At 50.5% G+C, this 23,802-nt stretch overlaps 1 protein-coding gene across 8 annotated transcripts in view; it reads left to right on the top strand.

Moving 5' to 3' along the window:
* Window positions 1–704: 704 nt before the first annotated feature.
* LRRC20 (leucine rich repeat containing 20) overlaps window positions 705–23,802 on the top strand; it is a 76,467-nt gene continuing 53,369 nt past the window's right edge. The window contains exons 1-5 of one of the 8 annotated variants that reach the window (XM_069572649.1): window positions 744–822; window positions 6,733–6,877; window positions 11,935–12,031; window positions 12,391–12,518; window positions 14,511–14,651. Coding sequence is in view for 3 of the 8 variants with exons in the window: in XM_069572645.1 (XP_069428746.1) it covers window positions 6,796–6,877 (82 nt within the window). In the remaining 5 variants the exon portion in view is untranslated. Of the gene's footprint in view, window positions 823–6,732; window positions 6,878–11,934; window positions 12,032–12,240; window positions 12,519–14,510; window positions 14,652–23,802 lie in introns of those variants that run through there. The other 7 variants (XM_069572652.1, XM_069572650.1, XM_069572645.1 and 4 more) reach the window with 7 other exon arrangements.

Raw genomic sequence — 23,802 nt, 5'->3', positions numbered from 1 at the left:
GGGGCAACTACTGAGTCTGTGCCCCAGGATGAAAGATCCTGCATGAGGCAAGGAAGATCCCTCCAGCCCCAATAAGACCTGATGCAGCCAGGTCTTGGTTTGCCTTAAAAAAAAAAAAAAAAAAAAAAGGAATCTATGGGAAATCCTCTGTAAACTTAGGTCTATGAAGCAGCCACCCTTCCCTGAGCCATCATGCCTGGCACCCCACTAAACTTTTCATGTGTTAATCCTCACAATGACCTGTGAAGTAGATATTTATACATTTTAATTTCTATTTTGTAGAGATGAACATTGGGATCTAGAGGGGAGAAGTAACTTAGCAGTAGCCAGAATTAATTGCCTCTAAAAACCTGAATAGGCGCCTTAAGGCATTACGAGAAAAGCTCCCTCGTCCCCATCTCCCTGATCTGGCTAGTTCAACTCTGCTCCCTTGAGAAAAACAAATCCGGACACTCAGTCATATTGATCCTGGAAACTGTTGCGCATTCGGTTCTATACTCCGGCCATCCAGAGCGTTTTTGCTCCAGAAGTCGAACACAAAGCGGACCCACCCTGCGGACGCGAGCGCGCGGGCCGCCTTTCCCGGCGCACCGCTGCCGGGCGCGGCGTGGGGAACGGCAGGCTGATTGGTTGCACAAGGCAGCCTACTCCCGCCTCGCGGCCCCTCCTGCCACAGCTATTGGCCAAGCGGCCGCGCGCTCAGAGCCCGCAGCCCCTCGAGCCCCTCCCGGCCGGCTTCAGCTAGCCGCTGTTGCATGTGGCGCCGCCGGCGGCCGAGGGAGCGTGACTGCGCTGCGCAGGGCGCTAGGAGGCATTGTCGCCGTAAGTGGAGCAGAGATCGACCCGGAATCGGGCACCACTTTCGTGCCCCGTAAAGTAAACGTAGTCTGAGGCTAAGCGCTGGAGGGGCTGGGGGAGAGAGGGAGAGAAATGTCCCTGTTTCTGGAGAGTACCCTCCCCTCCCCCAAGTCACCCGGTGGAAGGAGCATCGGTGCACCAGTGGCGACTTCTGCAGTGCCAAGGGGCCCGGCGCCAGGCCGGTTCTGGCTTGCAGACTGCGGCTAGACCGCAGCTGGCTCGGGGGAGCGGGCGCCGCGGTACCAGGAAATAGGGAGCCTGGGGAAGCCGTTCCAAGAGGGCCTCCGTTCTCCGTGGGAGGCGCCCCTGTTCGAAGAGGCTATTGTAAATTTCGTCCCTGAAGCCACACTTTCAGGATTTGCTTCCGCTCTGGGGAACTGCCTGTCCCAGAGCTGGCTTCTCGGCCTCGGGGTACCGCGGGAGTCCCCGGCCCTCGGCGATCACCAGCGTTCTACCCCTCTGCTGGCTTTATTCCTCCCAGTCCCCGCCTGCCGAGTGAGCGGAGGGCCGGCGGCGAGGAGCCATTGGCTGCGGGCGCCGGGGGGTGGGGAAGACGGTGAGGCGGGCCCCTAGAGCGAGGCTTGGGGACCCTGCCCTGGCCACCGCCCTCAGTCCTGGGAGGTGGCGGCCCGAGGATGCTTAGATTCCCATACAGAAGCGTGCACCGGGCTCTGCGAACTCCGTGGCTCAAAACCAGGGCGGGCAGCCCGTCGCGTCCTCGCCCCTGCGGGCTTCTTCCCTTGGGTGGAGAAGTGGGTCAACTCTGTCCGGCCTCGAGTGGGCCTTCGGGGCTCCTTGGGTCCGATCCAGCCGAGTGCTTCTCACTTCTCCAGTGGCTCCTTAACTTGGCGAGGTCCAGAGGACCCGCTGCAGCCAGCGGTGGGGGGAGCTTCCACACATGGCGCAAGAGGCTCCAGTTGCCCTTCGGGGCGGCTGCCAGGCTCTAAAGTTCCCAAGTGACCACACCAGTAACTAAATATAGGAGCAGCTGGTGCGCACGGGGTGTTGCAGCAGCTCCTTTGCACAGATCTTGGGGCTTCAGATAAGGTAGAATTCTCATTGATGAGGGCGGGAGCCCTGTCGGAGGGCTGTAGTCAGTGTTTAAGCAAAAATCATCTCTCCCCAAACCTGTATCCAGGTGAAACCAAGTTATAGATACAAGAGGGCTCTGTTGCCAGCACTCTCAAAGCAGGACAACTTCCTTTCTGGCATTACATTTATTCTATCCTAACTTACCATCTGAAGTGGTTTTAAACACATATTAGTAATGTCTTAGTGAAGCACTTAGATGGGAAGTGCTTAACATTTTGCAGAGATTTCTCAAAAATTATGTATCATTTACTTCTCAAAACAACCCAGTGAGGAGGGTGGTATTTCCAGCTGACAACTGGGACTGCTCACAACAGTGATAATTTTCCAAAACTCTGGTTGGATTAGTTGCCTCTCCTCAAAAGACTCCCGTGGTTGCCGGCAGACTTGTAGAATGGACTCCAGCCCCCTTCCCCAGGAATTGAGGGACAGACTGGCTGCCTCTCTTCCTCTTTCTCTTGTCATTTTGGGTCCCTCTGCTCACCCCCTGCCTCTGTTCCTTCTTCCCAACCATGCCCTGTGCCCTCATGGCAGAGGGCACACGGGCTCTTCAGGCTGGCGCTGTGACCTCCAGCATGTGGCTCATTCCGCCCTTTGTCGCTGAGTCTCTCTTATCTGATGGGTAGCTCATCCTGGCCCATGTTCTGTCTCTGCACCTCTACTCCTCCAGTGTGGGCCTTATAGAAGGGCCCAGGACACGTTTGTTGGATTAAACATTGCCTGGGAATAGTGCACACTCTGAGGAAAGAGGAGTTGGAGAGGGATGTTTTGCTGGGTCAGCAATAGTGTGAGTATGAGTTTGGACCTTGTGCTGAAGGGTCTCCAGGCTTTAGAGCACTTTCCTTGAAATTTTCTAAGGCTGCCCTCTGGTGCTTGGGACCCCAAGCCCAGAATAGACCTATGTGGGCTGATGGGTCCTATTTATCTCCTTTGGGACACTTTGATTTTCAGCTACCCCTTTCCCTGCCTGTGGGGTTGACCAGATGTCTTAAGGAGCCCAGAACTTGGGCCTGTGGGGTTGACTTGTCTTGGGACACTGTGGTTGGGGTCTGGTTCCAGGAGTGCTGCCTTGCACACTGATTGCTCCCACTGGCTAGCATGATCTTTCATGGAACTGAATGAGAATGGGCAGCCAGAGTGGTGGTGCTGATACAGATTTTGGTTAACTCAAATTGCTTGTTTAGTCAGGGGCCCCTCACATCCTAGGGTGGCTCTGCCTAGGGGGCTTCACATTTGGTGAAGAGTGGGCCCATACCTCTCTCCATCACTCATGTGTGACTCAGACAATTCTCTATTTTTCTTTAAAACAATTTAAAGCCAAAAAGAAAAGAAGTGCAGTTTGCTTTATTCCACCCACAGCCCCTCAACCCCCGGCCCAACCCCTTTTTCTGTCGGCTCCTGTTACATGCTCAATAAATTCTTGCTACTTTTTGGTCAAAGAGGTCCAGTGTTGGGTTGGTGCTGAAAGGAGCTCTCAGCGAAGTTGGGCAGCCTTGTAGGATCGGTTTTGGGGACACACTCTAGACTCTCATCATCTCAAGTTTGTTCTTCCTTCAATTCTGCGGCCCTCTTACCCCATCTTGGGCCTTATATGCATGTGGTCTTGTCACCCTCCCATCTCAGCGCTGCCTATGCCAAAGAGTAACAGGCCTTGGTCACCTGACCTGCAAGAGGGACTGTCAGCTGGACTTTATAAGGAATTCTCCCTTGGTAGAGGGGTGGTTTTAGGTGAAGGAAGCATGGTTTCCTACTCAGATAGTGGAGTAGTGATTTTGGGCAGTTGGAACCTCTTGAGAGTCTAGGGCATATCTGTGCTGTATGCAAAGCATCCTCTGGAATATAAGGGGCCTCTTCTAGTCATTTGCTTTGACAGCCAGATTTTACAGGCTATTCCTGTTCCTGCTTTGAGGTCCAATCTCTGACCCACATTATAGAATGTCTGAGCTTGCCACCACCTGGTGAGGTTTTTAATTTAACTAGTTTTTATCAATGGGTTCTGACCTAAGGCACTACTGCTCCCACCTGGTGGCAGCTGGTAGAAATTGCAGGTATAGTGTCTGATTGAAAGTAGTCAGCCTAGCCAGTCCCACCAGGATTAGCACAGACCCTGGGTAAGCTTGGAGAGTTACCTTCCCTTTACCTTCTTTTGTGAGGCCAGGATTGCCTTGGTGATGTTCCTTAGAAAAGCCTTCCTCATCAGAATCAGAAGTCAGAGCTATTTCTTATATTTCCTTCCTCGACATGCTTTTGCCCTGTACCTTGTGTATGTTAGTCGCTCAGTGGTGGAGTTGTTTGTTGTGACCCCATAGACTGTAGCCCGCCAGGCTGCTCCGTCCATGGGATTTTCCAGGCAAGAATACTGGAGTGAGTTGCCATTTCTTTCTCCAGGAGACCTTCCTGACCCAGGGATCGAACCCAGGTCTCCCGCGTTGCAGGCAGACTCTTAACCATCTGAGCTACCAGGGAAGCCCTAACCTTTGCTCAATACATGTTTGTGATTATTGATGATGAATACTAGAGATGAGTAAAGAAGGGAGGATGGTATGTAGGAAGAAACCTAGTCTGGGAGTTAGGCGGTTTCTTTGTTTCTATTGAGCTGATTTACCTCTCTTCTTGGGTCCTCAGGATTCTCATTCATAAAGGCATTCAACTGAGTCTGCAAGTTTCCAGCAGCATTGCTGTGACTCAGGCTTAAGAGGATGGTCTTAAAGGTAGCAGGGGGAAGGTGTTGAGTCCAGTTTGCCCTAGTCTGAACTATTCCCTACTGACCTACCCTGGCACATCTTATGCAAATTGCCTACCTGGCCTTGTTATGACTCATGACCCTTCTATTTGGACAGTTTCTTTGTTGTAAGAGTTGTTTCACTTGTATTTAGATTTGAAACCCAAATGATGGCTGTTGATTGATGTCACCATTGGGGGATACCAACTGAGCATTTCTTCAGTATGTGGTATAAAGTGCAGGGGGAAAGCACAGTATATATCTGCTCCCTGTCTTAAGTTGCCTGCAGGCCAATTGGGGGGACAAGTATGTACATTTTTAAAAGCTCATGAATAACCCAGGTTTGTGCTAAGTCTTTAAGTGTTCCTGAAACTCAGGGAGGAGAGAGTGCTGAGGGTGGGGGCAATCTGGGAAGATTTCCTGGAGGTGAAGTGATGAGAAGTTCTACTCATTCCTTAAGGATGAGTTCCACTGACTTGTTTGTTCAGAGTCATCTGGATATTTAACTGGGATTAGGTGCTGGTGTCATGTCTGCACGTGTCCTGCTTCATCCTTTCAGCTAGTGTTTAGGAAGTAACTCACGTGTCCTGAGCCCTGATCTAGAAAGGTACGTATTTTTTGTTCAATCCTCATTTGAACCCAGGGTGGTAGGTATTACTAGAGCTCTTACTCAGATGAAGAAACTGGGGCTTGGAGTAGTTAAGAATCTTTCCCAAGGCTTCTCTGCTAAGAAACACCGGAGCTGGGCATTAGGCCTGTGTATATCCTTGGCGAGATGCGAGCACACACTGAACTCATCACTGACTCCCTGAGCAGCTGAGTGGGCTTGACTGGGCCTTCCTGTCCAGGAAGCGCATGTGGACTTTTCCTTGGTATCTGTTGGCAGCTCTGAACAGTACCCTCACCCCCTTCTCTCTGCCCTTCACGTTGTCCTGTCTTTGACTCTCAGAGCTCCTTGAGCTGTCTGTGGATCTGGGATTGGGAGCCAGGAGCAAAAAAGGGCAATGACCTTGGCCTCAAATTCATTTTCTCCATGAGGTGCTGCCTCTGGCAGTGTAGGTGACTTTTGTAAAGAAGAGAGCACTGGAGATGGAGTTCAGTTAGATTATTGCCATTTACTTACTTTGTTTGACTTTGGCCAGGTTTCTTGAGTCTCTTTCTCTGCCTCAGTTTCCTTCTCTGTAATAAAAAGGAGTTGGAGGCTTTTTCTGAGTCCCTTATGTCTTCAACACTTGATCATTTTGATTATGTCCTCATCCTTGTTTGCTTTGTCACACAGCATGTGGGATCTTAATTCCCAGACCAAGGATCAAACCCACACGCACCGCAGTGGAAGCACGGTGTATTAACTAGCAGACCACCAGGGAAATCCCATCCTCACCCTTCTTTAAGCCTCTTCTCTCCAGTGATCCCGTCTCCCTTCTCTCGTTTTCCTGCCCCTTCTTTCTTTTCCCCTGGGGTCTTGCCGATAAACTCAGCATCAGGGTGACAATTAGGTCTGCGACTAAAACTGTAACCTTCCCTCCTTACTGCCTCATGGGGAGGGAATTCTTAGAGACCACCCACTCTCCAGATGGTGAGGTCCGACCCAGCAGAGATTTTGTGTCCCCGTTTCCCGCTCATGGAAGGAGCCTGGCGAAGGTGGGTGAGGAGAACTGGGAGCTGGAGCAGTGGGCAGGGCTTTGAGGCTGTGGGATGGAGGGACAGGTGTCTCTCCTTGCACCTGGCTGCACCCTGCCTCCTCCCCGCTGCCCTGCCAGTTCAGTGAGTCACAGGCCAGCACACACCAGAATCCTCACACCTGCCCGTACACGGGTTGAGGTCTTGGCGAGGTCACACATGTTAACCCTCCCAGGAAGCTGGTAGGGCCAGGCTGATGGGTGGATCAGCCGCTCTGAAGGCTGAGCTAGATGTCACCTGGGCTCTGGGCCCCTCAGGAGGAGGTGAGTGGCCTGGGGCCCTCCCTGCAGACTTCCTGCAGCCTGGGTCCCCGGGAAAGGCAGGTCAGGGGTGGGTCCTTGGCTGATTGTGGGTGGGCACTTCATGGCCCTGTGTCTTCCCAGGTGCAGGTTCCTTCGTGAGCAGCAGACCAGCCTGGTGGCTGGCGATAGGATACCCACGTCTGCATGCTGAGGAAGATGGGTGAGGCCGTGGCCAGAGTTGCGAGGAAGGTCAACGAGACCGTGGAGAGCGGCTCCGACACCCTGGGTGAGTGAGGGCATGGCTTTTCCAGCTGCAGGGCCCCCTCTCCGTGGTTTATTGAATCAGGCTGGAAATGAGATAGAAGGGGAAGGTGAAAGACACAGTATCAGTATGCACCCTTAGCCATAAAGGGCAGTGTTCCATGGATTTTACTGTAGTTGTGCTCAGTTGTATATATGGGGTCCCAGATAAGACATGTTTCTTGCTATGGGTCATAATCAAAGAGGTTTGGAACGCCCTGAGTAGGGGTGTCATCTGCTGGGAGCCTGTCTGCTTGCCCTCAGACTGTTGACAGCTGCAAATATGTATGTGCCCTTGTACCAGGTGATGGTAGATGACACTCCAGGTAGCCCCAGGACATGCACAGATGCCTCATGAGTGTGACCTTGCTGAATCTTCACAGCCTCCCCGTGATGGATGTTACCCACCAGGCATGACTAGCCACAGATTTCAGATGAGGAGATGGAGGGGGGAAGGCCAAGTGGGCTTTTTCCAGGTCACCTAGCCAAGAGGCACCTTTTCACTCCGCTGTTTTAACAGAATCATGTCATATATTGTTGAACTGGTCATAGCATTTTAGCCCATGTAGCTACTCTGAGGCTGTAAGCACATAGGCAAACCATCCCATTTAGTTGAATTCAGTAGACATTTATTGGGGATTCTCTGGTGGCCCAGATGGTAAAGAATCTGCCTGTAATGCAGGAGACTTAGGTTTGATCCCTGGGTCAGGAAGACCCCCCTGGAGAAGGGAATGGCAATCTACTCCAGTACTCTTGGCTGGAGAATCCCATGGACAGAGGAGCCTAGCGGGTGTTGCAAAGTCCATGGTGTTGCAAAGAGTCGGACACGACTGAGTGACTAACACAGTCACTTTCAGATATTTATTTACTTTCCACCATATATAAGTGTGCGTGTGTATGATCTGTGTGTATGACCCGCTGGGATGTAAGTGCCCCCTTAGAGTCACAGGTGTGTGGCAGGAACACAGAGGAGGTGAGTGCAGACCTGCCCAGGGGATGATTGTACAAGCAGCTGGATTGGGATTTGAGTTGGGCCTTTGGCACACAGAGAGGAATTTCACCAGCAGGTAGGCATGTGTGTACTTGTGTCTGTCTGTCTCTCCGTCTCATGGAGGAGCATTTCCAAGAGAGTTACTGTCTGAGAGATTGGGAAGGTGGAGTGTTTCTGCTAGCAGCCTTTGGTCAGGTGTCTCTGAGGGTCTTAGGGCAGGGGGTGGTGGCCCAGAAAGAGGGATACTCAGCCTTCAAGATGTGCTTGGTCACCACCTCTTCCAGGAAGCCCTCAGCCCTACCTAATCCACCCCTTGCTCCCTTCCTCCTCTGGAGCACTCATTCAGTGTCCCTGGAGGGCAGAGATCCTGTGTCTTTTGTCCCCCACCTGCCAAGAGCCAGAGTGGTGTCCGGCACTTTGTAAGCACATAGTGGTGTTGGCTGAACTGAACAATAGTGAGCGAAACATCTCTGCCAGTAAACAGACTTGAAGATAGCCACTGGCTTTAAAAAAAAATATTCATTTATTATTAAAGTTTATTTATTTATTCATTTATTTGGCTGTGTCAACTTTTAGTTGGGATCTTCGGTCTTCATGTGGCATATAGTTCCCTGACTAGGGATCAAACCCAGGCCCCCTGCATAGGGAGCATGGAGTCTTAGCCCCTGGACCGCCTTTGGTTTGGGAGGGAGGCCTGGCAGAGGGCCGCGTAGGGTGGGGAAGGGGAGAGCTTTTGCGTGGGGAGCTGAGGGCTGTGGGCCCTCAGGAGAGGAACTCTGGAATCCTGTGCTCGTCACTCATGTGGTTGCACTTACCTGAGTACTCAAGGCTCTCCTCCACTGATATGGCCTGGGTTTGAACCCCCACTCTGCCACCCACTAGCTTGCTCCCTTAGCAGATTGCTTTACCTCTTGGAGCCTTGGTTTCCTCATCTATGAAATGGGGGTGGTAATTGTGCCTCCCTCATCAAAGTGGTAGGAGCAGTTATTAAATGCCAGGCATCGCTGTCAGCACTTTACTGGTTTTCACTCATTTAATTCTCACAACTATAAGCCAGAGGTGATATTAATATCCCCATTTTACAGATGAAGAAACTGGAGCATGGAACTTTTTTATGCAGTGTTTCTAAATGTCCCCTAGCATTAGGGTATTTCCCTTGTCTGCTCTGCTGTCTTTCTTCTGAAGTAGGAGCTTTGGGACTTCCCTGGTGGTCCAGCGTTTAAGACTCTGCCTCCCAATAAAGGGGGTGTGGGTTCAATTCCTTGTTAGGGAACTAAGATCCCACATGCCAAAAAGGTGGAAAAAAGAAATGAAGTAGGAGCTTCCTCTGTCTAACAGATGCTGGAGCTGAGGCTGAGGGTGTGAGTGGCCTATTAGTGACACAGCTGTTTAGAGCTGGAGCCAGGTTCAGCCACAGTTCTGAGTAGCTTAGCCCTGCCTTTCCCGTGGCCCCTGCTGCCCCCATTGTGGGGAGGAGGTGGCTAGGAAGAGGAGAGCTTGAAGACACAAGTAACCCTCCTCCCTCCTTAGGCTGCCTCTCCTCTCACACTGTTTTGGAACCACAGTCAGCCGACCTTGTCCTTTGAAAGGAGGAAAATAATGAGAGTCTAATATCTGCGTGGCTGTTTAAGATGTCTTAGGTGGTAAGCAGAAAGGGGCTGCCCCCAAGGGCTATGTCTGCTTACGTGCAAACCGTGGACCCCACTCTAGAGCTTTCACAGTGGAATCTCAGAAGATGGGCGTGGTGACCTAAATGTTAACATGAACTCTGTATGATTCTTCCCTGCCTTGAATTTTGGGAACCACTGGCATACTATTTACCATCTGGAACTCTCTTTTCCTGGCGTGTTATAGGGGACTGGCTGGGGGTCGGAGGTATTATCTGGGGAGGTCTCTAGATATCTGTGTGTGTGTGTGTGTGTGTGTGTGTGTGTGTGTGTGACAGAATGAATATGAACATGGACTTGATCCATCCCCAGGGAACTGAGGGGCTAGGCTGGGTGCTGTGGGATAACCAAGTGAGGAGACCAAGACCTTTCTCCCCCTCCCCTCCAGCCTTCCCTCTCTCCTCCCAGGCTCACTCACACTTGGGCCACTTTTCTGCTGTCTCACCAGCAGATGGCACCCTGTTACCAGCCGATCTGGGGACAGGCAGCTGAGCCCGGGACTTGGCCAGGCTGTCGCTGGGTGTGAGCACCTGGTCCCGACAAGGGCTTCCGCGCCCAGGCCAGCTCACACTCTGTGTCTCCAGTCGTAGCTGACTCTGCAGCCAGCTGATTTGGCAGCTCCTTTCTTGAGCAAGGCTGCTGGGGAAGTGTCAGGAAGCACTGCGTACCCACTCACTAGATCGGAATAACATCTTCCCTTGGGCCAGACACTGCCACTGGCTTCTTTGTCAGCACACAATGAGCGCGTAGTATATGTGCCTTCCCTGGAGGGCTCAAGTGCCCCAGAAGTGCCCAGTCAAGAGGAGGAGGCAGACACACACACACGCACACACACACACACACAGCCACACACACACACACACACATACAGCCACACACACACACACACAGCCCCCCCGAGGGAGGGGGCAGCCAGGGTTTGTGGTGGGAGCAGTCTTTCTTGCCCCAGGAGGGCTTGTGGGTCTATAGCTCCCAGCCTAGAGCCCAGGCGGCTGGTGCTATTCGTCGGGGAGGGGGGTGTGTCTTGTGTTTTGGGGCCGTGTCATCTGGCCTGGAGAGTCCTGAGGGTCAGCTGGGTGCAGGTCAGCTCTGAAGGCGTGGAGTGGGGAGCCGGCTTTCACAGGGCAGCCCCCAGCCTGGCCGGGACTGCCTGTCTGTTTATCATGAAGGCTGGAAGCTTCAAACCTGCCATCCTCTACTTCTTGCCTCTCAGCTGGGGAAGCAGGTTGGGGTGGGGGGGTGTTTGCCAGGGGAGGAGGGGGTAGCCCCTGCTACCCTCTCTGTTTCCTAGACTGCGATGTGAGGGGGTGACCCGAAGCCTTCTGCCTAAAACTCCACCTCTAGACTTGATCTCTCTGGATAGGGGGTCCTGGGAGGCTGAGAAGTGGCCCTGATCCTCCCCTCCCCTTTACACCCCTGAGCAGAGGGCTTTTCTCCCTTCAGGGTGCAGCACTGATTTGAAATGAAGGCTTTATATCCCTCGGTGAGTGTTTCTCAGTCTTGGCCCTGTAGACTGTGGGGGCTGGTGATTCTTGGTGGGGGGCTGACCCGTGCATTGCAGGGTGTTCGCAGCTTTCCTGGTCTCTACCCGCTGTATGCTAGTAGTCTCCTCTGCTGCTACCCCCCCGACTTGTGACAACCGTGTCCCCAGGCCCTACCAAGTGTCCCCAGGCAGCAGAACTCTACTCCACTGAGAACCACTGCTTTAGGAGCTCATGCCTGTAAGTTGTTGAGCCTGATGGCCCCTACAGTCAGCTCTGCTGTGGCAGGATTGGAGCCAAGTGGAGTGTGGTTGGTGAGCTGAGAAGAAAGATGGGAGCTCTGTTTTGTGGGAAGGGCTCTGAATCAGAAATCAGGAAGCTGGGGTTCTGGATCTCACCCTAACCCCAACTATGGGCCAGTCTCCCATAGTTATAAAGGTGAGGCTCCCTGTAAAGGTGAGGCTCCAGCCCTGAGCTTTTGTAATTCTCTCTCTTCTAAACCCTCATTGGCTTCCACCTGCACAGAGAGTAAAACCCAGGCTGGTACCACAAACCTGGGGGTGACTGACACATGCCAGTTTCTCCCACTGCACTTTGGGCCCCTCAGGACTCCTCTCATTATATCCAGCCAGATTGGCCACCTTCTAGTTCCTTGAACTGCTGAACTCCTTCCAGTTTAGGGTCTTTGCACATGCTGCTTTCTTTGTTGGGATGCTATTCCTTGTTCTTCATGGCTGGGCCCTTCTCATACCTTAAGGTTCAAACTAAGTGTTTCTTGTTTAGAGAGGTCACCCTGGCTTTCTTTTCTAAGTGGGCTTCACCCAATCATTTTTTCTTAAAAAAAAAAAAAAGCTATGAAAAGGTATACACAAGTAGCAAAGTTCATAAGATCATATATGCTTAGTTTAACAGACATTTATAAATGAAGACTCATGTAACTACCACCCAAGTCTAGACATGGAATATTGCCAGAATCTCCAGAAGGCCCACCCACCTGAGAGGTAACCACTCTCCCAACTGTTGTGATGAGTTTTTCCTTCCTTTCTTTAGTTTGATCTTGCTCTTCTTCAGTTTTTGGCCCTTGGGTTCTGGAGAGAGCAGGATGTGGGTGCTGGTGGTGGGGGATCAGGAGGTCTGGTGTCAACAGGATGTGCTAGTGTGGAGAAAGGGGTGGAGGTGAGATCCTGCTGGGGGGATGTTGTGTGAGGGTATCATTCAGGGGTAAATAATCAGTATGGAAAGGAAAGCCAATAGAGCTTTCAGAGCGCTTATGGGTTTCATTGGCACTGAGTTGGCACAAGGCAGTAGCCTGTGGTGCAGAAATGCAGGGCCTGGGCCTGGGCTGCCCTTCTCATTTCAGAGATGATTGAGTGATGTCAGCCCCGCCCAGCATGCCTGTGGCATTTTGGCTGCTTCTGAACTGACCCAGAGAGATGGACACTGAGGGCCATGTCCAGGTGGGTGGGACTGAGCCCACTGTTCAAGCAGGTGAGGAGGGGCTTGGGTAGGGGTTTCTGGCTATCCTTTTGCACCAAGCCACAGTCTGGCATTGCCTCTGTGCTCAAATTGGCATGGACTCATTGGGGGCCTTTCTGGAACTCCAACCTTGCATATAAAAGGGGCTGTGGAGGGAAAGGGAACAGCTTAGTCTTGGAAGGCAGCTCTTAAAATGGAGAGAGAAATGTATTCTGTGGCTCCCTGGGTGTTTGCACTCTGAGAAATACTTAAAAAACTGTATATGTTTAACTTGGGGAAGGGGTGGGCTTCCCTGGTGGCTCAGACAGTAAAGAATCTGCCTGCAATTCAAGAGACATGAGTTCAATCCCTGGGTCAGGAAAATCCCCTGGAGGAGGGCTTGGCAGCCCACACCAGTATTCTTGCCTGGACAATCCCATGGACAGAGGAGCCTGACAGGTGATAGTTCATGGGGATGCAAAAGAGTTGGACACAGAGTGACTAACACTTTCACTTCACTTAAGAGGGGTGGGAGGAAGGCTCAAGAAGGAGGGATATATATTTATACATATAGCTGATTCACACTGTACAGCAGAAACTAACGCAACATTGTAAAGCAATTATACTCCAATTTTAAAAATCTATATATGTTTAACCTAAAACAACAATATGACATGTATCTAGTGCGCAAAGCACAAGGCCCAGAGAGTAAACAGAGAGGCTAGGCTTCTTCCCATCCTGTGCTCTGGTCTGCTGGGCCCCCAACACAGCGTCTTGTGGAACTAGAGGGACAATTATGATGTCTAGAGCCTGGCTGGCTCTAGAGTGCGAGAGATGAGGCTGGGTCCTGAGGTTGTTTCAGTGTATAGCAGTGGTGGGACAGGATCCCAAAGCCCTTTAGTTGTGGCTCAAGGCTCTCTATTGGGGGGGGTCCCGGAGTCCCCATCTCAGGGGAAGCAGCTCTTATGGCCAGAGCCCCACCCCTTCCCTCCCAGCCGTGCTGCAGACGTCAGACTTCTAGAAGGAGGGAGAATAAGGATTGCGGGGGCTGGGGGTCTGTGGTGGACATTCTCGAGCACAGCCCACCTGTTCCTTGAGTCCTGTTTGCTGTGATGCTGCCCTGACGCAGTGTTGGTACGCAAAAGACAGGCACTGAATGGATGGAGGAATTCCTTCATCCCGAGGGTGCAAATCGCTCAGTCTTCTCCCCTCAGTTTTCCGTTCATTGCTCAGTCTACAGAAACCACCCCAGCTATGAGAGCCAGTCCAGCCATGAGGGACCTCCAGGGAAGCCTGGTGGGAGGTGGAGGTCTCATCGCAGTGGGGACACTGGGACCTAGGTGGTGTGGAGATGCCGCAAGTCCCGGAGACGGGACTTGAGACGTGTACACACGGGGTGATGGTTTAGCATGCATGCTGAGGGGGTTGCACAGAAAAGGCAGCATTTTAGCTCCACCTAACGGATGGAGCAGGTTTAGGGCTGTAGGTGCGGGACGGGAGTGAGGAGAGGGGCGGTCTCAGTGAGTGTGTCTGAGCACAGGTGGGGCGGCATGCAGGTGGGTGCTGGCGATGAGAATAGCAAGACTGAGACACGGGAAAGCCAAGGGAGCTGAGCGGGGAGGGAGGTAGAGGGTGCCTCCGATCTCAGAAGGCCTCGAATGCCACCTTGACTATTCCTCCAGTGACATTTCTATCTTACCCAGGGGTTAAGTTCTAAAGAGAGCCTGAAAAGTGATCTTCAGAGTCATAATGACTCATGACAAATTAACAGCAAGCTTCTGTGTATTTTGGGTTTTTTTTCTGGTTGCGTGGTGGTACATGCCAGATTTTAATTCTCTAACCAGGGATTGAACCCATGCTCCCTGCAGCGGAAGCGTGGAGTCTTAACGAACCACCAGGAGAACCCCTGAACTTACTTACAAGAATTTAATACCCACAGCTCATTCAGTCCTCACAGCTGCCCTGTGATTTAATTGTCACTCAGCCTTAGGAGGTAACTGCTGTTATTGTCCCCATTTTCCACAGGAGGAAACTGAGGCACAGAAAAGCTAAGCAACTTCTGCAAGTCTGGGGACTTGCGCCAAGCACTGAGACTGCAGAGCCCACGTTCTTACCCTTGTGTTCGCTTGCAGCCTGGGGCAGACTATTTTGATGGTTGGGGACCAGGTAATGTTGCTGGCTTGTGGAGAACACACCCTGATTGTAGGAAACATGTCCCTTCAAAAACACTAGTGTTACACTTGGCATCTGAGCTCAGTAAGTTAGATGGGGGCTCCATCTGCTGGTCTGAGCAGCAGTGGGGGGGCCCTGGCAGGTTCTGAGCAGGGAGTGGCATGAGGTGATCCGGGCTGGGTTCCAGTGGAGCACTACAGGGCATAGGATGGATGTGAGATTGTGGAAGGGATAGCAAGGAAGAGGCATTTACCACGGCTGGGCCTGTCCTGGTGTGGTCTTGACCTGAGAGCGGGAACTGGCAGGAGGGTGTAAGGAAGGAGAGGCTGTGAATGAGGCTGGCAGTCGACTGGTTGTGGAGGGCATAGATGGTCATGATGTAATTGAAACAGGGACACTCGGGCCATTTGGGTGGATAAGGGGACTCTGATGAGTCGAGGTTCCCAAGAGACACTGCTGGAGAAGCATATAGCAGGGAAGTAAGGGCAGAAATGCTGCTGTCCCAGAGAGGCCCTACTTCTGGTGTCCCTGACAGCCCCAGTGTATCTGCCATCCCTCCTACCAGGACAGACCAGCAGGCGTCCTAAGAAGCAGGTGGTTAAACAGGCTGCCTAGCTGCCCTGTGTCCTTGGCACTGGGAAATGCATTTTTTTGAAGACAAAGAGGAATATCCTTTGAAACCACATGGATAATTATGCAGCTTTAAAAAAATGTATGTTGGTAAAAAAACGAAAATGTTCTGCTTGGAAGGATAATCAAATAGATAATTTTGTGGCATCAAAAGCTTGAGTTACTCAATTTTTAGACTTGGGGAGGTGATTTAGCAAGGTTGAGGACGTGGAAATGGCTGACAAGACAGCTGGGAATCGGGGGAGGTGAGGCAGGGGCCTGGCCAAGCCAGTCTTGTTGGAAAGAAGCCCTGACACATCCCGAGCTTTAAGTGTGGTGACCCAGGCTGAAATGAGTGGTCCGTGTTTGCCTTTAGATGTTAGGAAATTGTAGTTTATTCAGAGCTGTTCAATTATGAGCTGCCTAATTGGCGTTTGCCTCATCATGGTTGACTGTGTTTTGTTAGGATGCATATTTTTGTCATGCTCCAGTTTGTCCCCAGAATTTTATAATTCTGTCAAGTTCATTTTGGCCACATGTATTCACTGTGTATCTGTCTGTGTAACGCTCTGCAGAGGATGGAAAGGTGAGAGGAGGAGGAGGGGGCTGATTACTGAGCTATAGCAGATGTAGCATTATTCTATGCACTTGCTGGTCTTGCTACTTGGATCATCCTTTGCCCAGATCTTTGCATGCCCTGCTCCTTCTTTTTAATTCTTATCTCAGCTAAATGCCACTTCCTCCAAGAAGCCCTCCTTGACCACCCCAATGAGGTTGCTGCCCTTGCCTCTGTCTCAGTTACCTGCTCTCCCACTACACCAGTTTATTTTTTTTTGAGAGCAGTGTCACTGCCTGACATTCTTTCAGTATTTGCCACTGTATTTACCCCTCTTCTCCCCAGACTGGTGTGTAAGCTCCTTGAGGCCAGGGACTCTGTCTTACTCACCGCTATATTTCCCCTAGCATGTACTAGATAACGCAGGAGATCTTTGTCACATAAATGATTGCATCTGATATTCTCAACAACTCTGGACGGGTGGTGTTTTCACATCACTCATAGAAAGGGGAAACTGAGGCTCTGAGAGCTGCAGTGGTTTTACCTGGATTCTCACAGCCAGCAAATCTTACGCTGAAGTTTGAATTTGGGTCTGTTGGCCTCGCCTGCCTCAGTGGGATCTCATTAATCCTTGCTCTCAAGGAGCCCTCCACCCAGCCAGGAAGAGTGAGACATGCATGTTAGTCATTCCCACAAAAGATAGACGAGGTGCCCTGAGAGAGGCGCAGACACACAACGGGAACTTACAGGCAGGAGCGGTTCCATCACATGAAGACGTGGGCAGAGGCTTCTTGGAGAGGTGACATTTACACAAAACCTTGTAACACGGTGTTGATGGGAAAGAAGGATTTTGAGGGTAGGGGAGCACATTCTATTTAATGGGAACAAAAGCAGCGGAAATGCAGAGGTGGGAAAATAAAGGGAGTTTCCCAAAAACAGTCTGGGTCAGGTGGAGGGTGGCAGTAGAGTCCCAAGCAGAGTACCTGAGAGGGGAGGTTGGACCCGGATCCCTTGGTGGGAATGCCAGGCTGCAGAGATTGGGTTCATCCTGTGTGGCTGGGGAGGCCTGCAGGTTCTTGAATGGAGAGAGGTATTCAGGTGATAGGGCTGGAGGGCCAGGGGCAGGGTGTGGAGGGCAGGGAGATAGATTCCTCCATGAGAAAGCAGCCATGGTCATGGTCAAGATGGATTTCAGGGTTAAATGAGCTGGTTTCTTTCAGCTAACTGTAAAACCATAATAGAATAATCACATCTTTGCCTCTGACAGGATGGTTCTTACCATGAGTTCAAAGCCTCAACAGATATTAGCTCATTCTTTTCTTCATTCCCTGAAAGGGTATTTGAACCCCCATTTTATAAAGGGGGGATCCCACGACAAAGCTTCCTGGTGGTGAGGGGTATGCTTAGGTCCAGAAGTGTTTGCCCAGCTCTGTGCTGGGCCCGAGGGGTCGTCAGCAGGCAGACACATGCTCCTCCAGTCAAGTTCACTGCTCACGGATCCTGAAGGCAAGTCTGCTGATGTTTACCAGTTGGGAGAAGATGGTCTGGCTTAAGCACTCAGGCAGTGTCCTGAGGCTGGAGGTGAGGAGGCTGGGGCACCCTTCCTGGAGGAGGTGGGGCTGGGTTGGGAGGAGAATCTTTGGAGGCAGAGAGGAGAGAGAAGGGCATTCTAGACTGTGGAATGGCATGAGCCGTGTCTGGGCGATGAGTGAAGTCAAGGACTGGCAGGTGGGTGGTCACGGCGGGGTTGGAAGCGGCAGCCGGCACTGGTGTTTGGCAGAGTCAGATGCCATGCACATGGAGACAATTGCTGCCACCTCCTGGGTCTATTCGTTGTCTAGCTGTGACCTCAGGAAGCCTACTTACTACTCCGAGAAAGCATTCCTTCTAGGGTAGGATTCCTTATTATTTCAAGCCTGAGAGATTGTTTGAGGAGGAGAAAAGGCATTATTAAAGGCTAGTCAGTCAATAACTGCTGCTGGGCCGTGCCCAGGGCACTGCTTTTGTTGGGTAAGTGCAGTCTCCCTCGCTGTCAGCTGCGGCCCTCTTGTCCTCTGCTCTGCTCAGAAGCCAGCTCCAAGCTGAGTCGTCCGGCATCTCATCACCCGTGGAGAGGCCCAAATGCACACGTGAGCTCTTGCCCTGTAGCCAGCAGCTTCAGCTATAGTAAGAGTACTGTCAGATCTCCTCTGCCAGTAATGCAGATCAGGGGAGTATCTTCTGGAACATGCACTGACTCTTCCTGTGGGCGAGGCAATGTGCTGGACACTGGGGGTGTTGAGGAGGCTGGGAGGGCAAAGGACACTGCCCCTGCCTGCAAGGAACAAGTGTCTACGTCCCTTTAAACATGTACATGTGATGGTCATGGTTTCGACCGTGTCAGAGGGCCAGCTGTACTCTTAGTCATAGGTGGAGCAACGCGATTGACTCTCAAGTCAGGCTGCCTTGGTTTGAAGACTGGCTCAGCCCACTCATTAGCTGTGTGACCTCGGACAAGTTACTTGATCTCTCTGATCAAGTTAAGTCTGATCTAAGTCTCAGTTTTCTTATCTCTGAAAGGTCCTTGCTTTCTAGAGTTGTGAAGATGAAAATTGTGTAATGCCCTTGAATGTTTAGAATGGTGGTTGGCGTATGCTCAGTGCTGTAAGAGTATAAACTATGATTATTATTACTTAACATCTTTCTTTTGGGGGGAGGGTGAAGTAGAAAAGGATATAGCTTTATTGCTTTGCCAGGATTAACAGTTTTCTTTAAATAAATTTAGCTTATATATTAATTTAAAAAGAACTTGAGTCATTAGTATAAATGAAAAGTCAACATAATTTTTCATTAATGTTGATAACCATAAAAACAAATATTAAAATGCAGCTCTGTTGTGAAATCTTAGGTTAGGCTTGAATCTGCCCCCTCACTAAACAGGAGGTAAAGCAGGGACTTCCAGTAATCATGTATGGATGTGAGAGCTGGACCATAGAGAAGGCTGAATGCCAAGAATTAATGCTTTCAAATTGTGGTGCTGGAGAAGACTCTTGAGAGTCCCTTGAACTGCAAGGAGATCAAACCAGTCAATCCTAAAGGAAATCAACCCTGAATATTCATTGGAAGGACTGATGCTGAAGCTGAAGCTCCAATACTTTGGCCACCTGATGTGAAGAGCTGACTCATTTGAAAAGACCCTGATGCTAGAAAAGATTGAGGGCAGGAGGAGAAGGAGACGACAGAGGATGAGATGGTTGGATGGCATCACCGACTCAGTGGACATGAGTTTGAGCAAACTCTGGGAGATGGTGAAGGACAGAGAGCCCTGGTGTGCTGCAGTCCATGGGGTTGCAGAGAGTCAGACACAATTTAGCGACTGAACAACAAAAGCAAGGCCTGGAGGACTGAGAAATTGAAATCGGACTTTCTCGCTATGTGTCTGCTTGTTATTTGCACAGTGATCACCATCCACATCCTTCTCAAAGTGTGGTCTGAGGACCAGCAGCATCAGCATCGCTGGGGGGGCTTGTTAGAGATGCATATCCTTAGGCCTCATCCCAGACCTCCTAACTCAGAACCAACATCCTGGCAAGATCTCCAGGTGACCCATGGGCACATTACAACTTGAGAAGTCTGTTCTTTTGTTGCCAGATTTGAATATTCCCACCCTTGGAGAGAGATGGGCTGAGTTCATTCTCTGTATTTTACACAAAAGGAGATTAAACTCCAAGAGTGGCCTGCCCAAGGTCATTTGATGACTTAAGAGCAACAGAAGATCAGAATCCAGTTCTCCAGACTCACTCTGCAGGGCGATGTCCTTGAGAGGAAGCCAAGCTCCACCCCATCATTACTTACTTACTGTGTGACCTTGAGTGCATTCTTAACCTCTCTGGGCCTTAGTTTCCTTACCTGCAAAAGGGGACTGACAGTACTGCCCTTCCTCAGAGGTTGTTGTCAGGATCAAATGAGGTGATGCTTAGTCAGTGTTGCCTGCTGTTGTTTTTGTAGAAGACCTTAGGGCCTGCCTCTCCAAAGTCAGACTCAGCACCTGACCTCCGCTCAGCCTGGCTGTGATCGCCTCAGGGCTGTTGGTGGCCACGCTGTTGGCATCAGTGTGGCTCCTGTTTCTCTCCCCTTTTGTTCTGCATGTTAGTGATGAGTCATTGATTGAACAAAGTAATTTAATATCTCAAGTCAGTGACTATGCATCACTTGGTTGTATTCTGTCTGGTATTAACTTTTGGGTTTAATTAAATACAGGATTTTTTTTTTTTAAGTGATTAGCTGGTTTGCCAGGAAGAAACAGGAATTGTTTTGGCAAGTCCCAGATTCCACAATAACACACGCAGTTGTCTCTTTGCTGTGAGGTTTTTGGAATAAGGGATTGCCAGGGGCCTTCTTCCTACTTCAAGGAGCAACGAAGCTGAAGCATTTCCTGGTAATGAATTCTCACATCAAAACAATGTCTTTGCAGCCTTGTAACAGCATCTCTTGTTTACTGAGTACACACTGCCTGCCATGCTGTGCTTGGCCCCTTGTGGACATTTTCTTTCATGCTCAGAACAACCCTGTTGGTTAGATAGATCATCTTGTCCTCACTTTTTTTTAAAATTGAAGGATAATTCACATATCACAAAATTCACCGTTTTAAAGTGTAACATTCTGTGGCTTTTAATATATTCACAGGTTGTATAACCATCGCCTCAATCAATTTTGGAATATATTCATCACCCAGAAAGGAACCCTGTATCACTAAGCAATTACTCCAGATTTCTCAAATCTCCCTCAGCCCCTGGCAACCCCCAGTCTCCTTTTGTCTCTGTAGATTTGCTTATCCTAGACGTTTTATGTAAAGAGAGTCATACAGTATATGGCCTCTTGTGATTGGTTTCCTTCATTAACATAATTTTTTTGAGGTTCATCCTTTTTTTTTTTCTGGCCGTGGTGGGTCTTCGTTGCCCGTGGGCAGGCTTTCTCTAGTTGGGACAAGCGGGGACTGCTCTTGGTTGCGGTGTTGGGCTTCTCACTGAAGTGGCTTCTCCGGTTGCGGAGCACAGGCCCCAGGTTCCAGGCTTCAGTAGTTGCAGCATGTGGGCTTAGTAGCTGTGGCTTGCAGCCTCTAGAGCACCATCTCAGGAGTGGTGGCACACAGGCCTAGTTGCTCCGCGGCCTGTGGAATCTTCCCGGACCAGGGATTGAACCCTGTTCCCTGCATTGGCAGGCAGATTCTTACCCACTGAGCCGCCAGGAAAGTCCCGGGATTCATCCTGTTGTATCGGTACTTCATTCCTTTTTAAGGCCAAGTGATATTCCAGTGTGTGGACCTACCACCTTTTGCTTATCCATTCCTCAGTTGATATACATTTGAGCTACTTCTACTTTTTTGAGCTCCTTCTACTATTGCAAGTGATGCTGCTGTAAACATGCATGTAGAGGATTTTGTGTGAATTTTTGTTCTCACTTTATGGAAGGGGAAACTGAAGCTGGGGCTAAGTAACTTCCCTAAGACCCCATAGCACGGAAGCCTCAGCCCCCCCAAAAAGCCTCAGTTTGGATGTGGAGGAAGAGGGAGCTCTCAGGCACCTCTTCCTTCTTTACCTCTCTAGCTGTTCTTGTGTGGTTGGAGCATCTCTTGACTGTTGGCTATGATGGCTACTGGCTGGGGGCCAAAAGCTCAGCTTTGTTTTGGGAGGCAGACACTCTGCAGTCCCATCATGTCCCAGAGAGGCTGGGACTCCTGCAGGAGGTCAAGGAGAAAGCACCTCTGAGCTCCAGAGTCTCATGTGCGCCGTGTTTGTGGTTGGGCTGTCAACTAGCTCTGCGGTAGCCCTTCTGGGCTTGGCCCTTCAGGATTTTACCCCATTCCCCCATTCCCATCAAGAGAGATCTCCACCAACCCAGCCTCCTTAGCCTGTTCCCCATGGGTAGCTGGATGTTAGGGATGTTGCTTTCTTTAAACTGAGGATAGTTGTAAGAAGTAATGTAAAACTGTCACCTAATACAGAGATCTGTAAAGTACATAGCGGAAACAACAAGCCCATGGTCATGTTCAGGTACAGTGGTCTCCCCCTGTGCCCAGAAGACGCTTTGCACCTTACTCCTTTCCTGAGTACCTTTCTGCCCTTCTCTGTCCAACTCCCTGCCAGGGCCCATTATAACCGCTATTGAAGTGGGGTTTTCTGGACTTCTGCAATTACTGTGAGCTCTCCTGTGACCTTTCCTTTCCAGGTGGCATGAGACAGATGGGGAAAGGCCAGGAAAAGGCTGCTCTAGGGACTGGCAATTAAACACCAGCAAAACCCCCGAAAATGCCTGAAGTGGTTGTCTCTGGAGAAGGGGCTTTGCCAGGAGGCAGTTGTCCAGGGCTCCTTTTTGTCTTAAACCTTCTACAGCTAGTTAGCTGTCAATGCTGTGTGCAGATAACAGGATACAGCCTAATTGTGTGCAGTGGTGCATTGATGCCAGTCCTTGATGACTTGTTTTGCCTGCTCTCTGCATCCCGCACCTCCCAGCTTTAGAGACCAAATGGTGTTTCAGAGGCTGGCAGCCCTTTGCTTCTTACACCAGGATGCCATGTTCTAGCCCCAGCCCCTGAATACATGTGGAGGTGCTGGAGTTTGACCTTCCGGAAGGAGTGCTGACTCTTCCCAGCAGGCCCATGTCTAAGTTTTCATTTTCATGTTTCAGGAAAATCTGTTTTCTTTATCAGTTCAGTTCAGTCGCTTAGTCCTGTCTGACTCTGCAACTCCTTGGACTGCAGCACGCCAGGCCTGCCTGTCCATCACCAACTCCTGGAGCCTACTCAAACTCATATCCATTGAGTCAGTGATGCCATCCAACCATTTCATCCTCTGTCATCCCCTTCTCCTCCTGCCTTCAATCTTTCCCAGCACCAGGGTCTTTTCCAGTGAGTCAGCTCTTTGCATCACGTGGCCATTGGAGTACTGGAGTTTCACCAGTCCTTCCAGTGAACAGCCAGGACTGATCTCCTTTAGGATGGACTCGTTGGATCTCCTTGCAGTCCAAGGGACTCTCAAGAGTATTCTCCAACACCACAGTTCAAAAGCATCAATTCTTTGGCACTCAGCTGTCTTTATAGTCCAACTCTCACATCCATACATGACTACTGGAAAAGCCATAACTTTGACTAGACAGACCTTTGTCGGCAAAGTAACGTCTCTACTTTTTAATATGGGTTTCTCTATACCAGCCTCCTGAATGAGAGTCTCCTGCCACCGAGGGCCTCTGGTTTGAGTTCTTCACATCATCCCATGTGTTGTTCTGCTAAACTGAGCTCTCTCAGGGTAGACTGCCTGGGGCCACATTGCAGCTCTTCTGTTTCGCCCCTGTTTCTACAATGATGCCTGGAGGAGGAAATGACAACCCACTCCAGTATTCTTGCCTGGAGAATCCCATGGGCAGAGCATCCTGGCAGCTTACAGTCCATGGGGTTACAAAGAGTCGGACACGACTGGGCGACTAACCCACACGCTACAATGATGAAATGAGAATGAGCTTAATACTACCTTCTTCATGGGGTTGCTGTGAAGATTAAAGTGGACAAATTGTGTCAACTATTTAAAGTCTCAAGCGTATAGGTGTGCCGCATAAGGGTAAGCTATTATTACATTACCTTTGGGTTGTTTTTGGCCATACCATGAGGCATGTGGAATCTTAGTTCCCTGACCAGGGTTTGCACCCATGCCTCCTGCAATGAAGTGCGGAGTCTTAACCACTGGATCACCAGGGAAATCCCTATGTTACCTTTTTTAGGACTATCTTCTGACCATGGTAGGAGAGAGGGTGGTGTGGTATACTCTGATGCGATGTAGTGTTGTAGAAAGACCATGGGCTTTTGGAGTTGGGTTTTTTGGTTCAAATCCCAGCTCTCTACTCATGGGCCTGGGTGACTTGAACCTCAGATCCCCCTGTTATAGTACATGTTCCAGCATGTTCTAAGGCACGGACAATTCTGGAACACTTAGCTGCAGCTTGCAGCCT

Source organism: Ovis canadensis, chromosome 25, assembly GCF_042477335.2.
Source record: "Ovis canadensis isolate MfBH-ARS-UI-01 breed Bighorn chromosome 25, ARS-UI_OviCan_v2, whole genome shotgun sequence".
NCBI lineage: Eukaryota > Metazoa > Chordata > Mammalia > Artiodactyla > Bovidae > Ovis > Ovis canadensis.
This window is presented reverse-complemented; position numbering and strand designations above follow the sequence as displayed.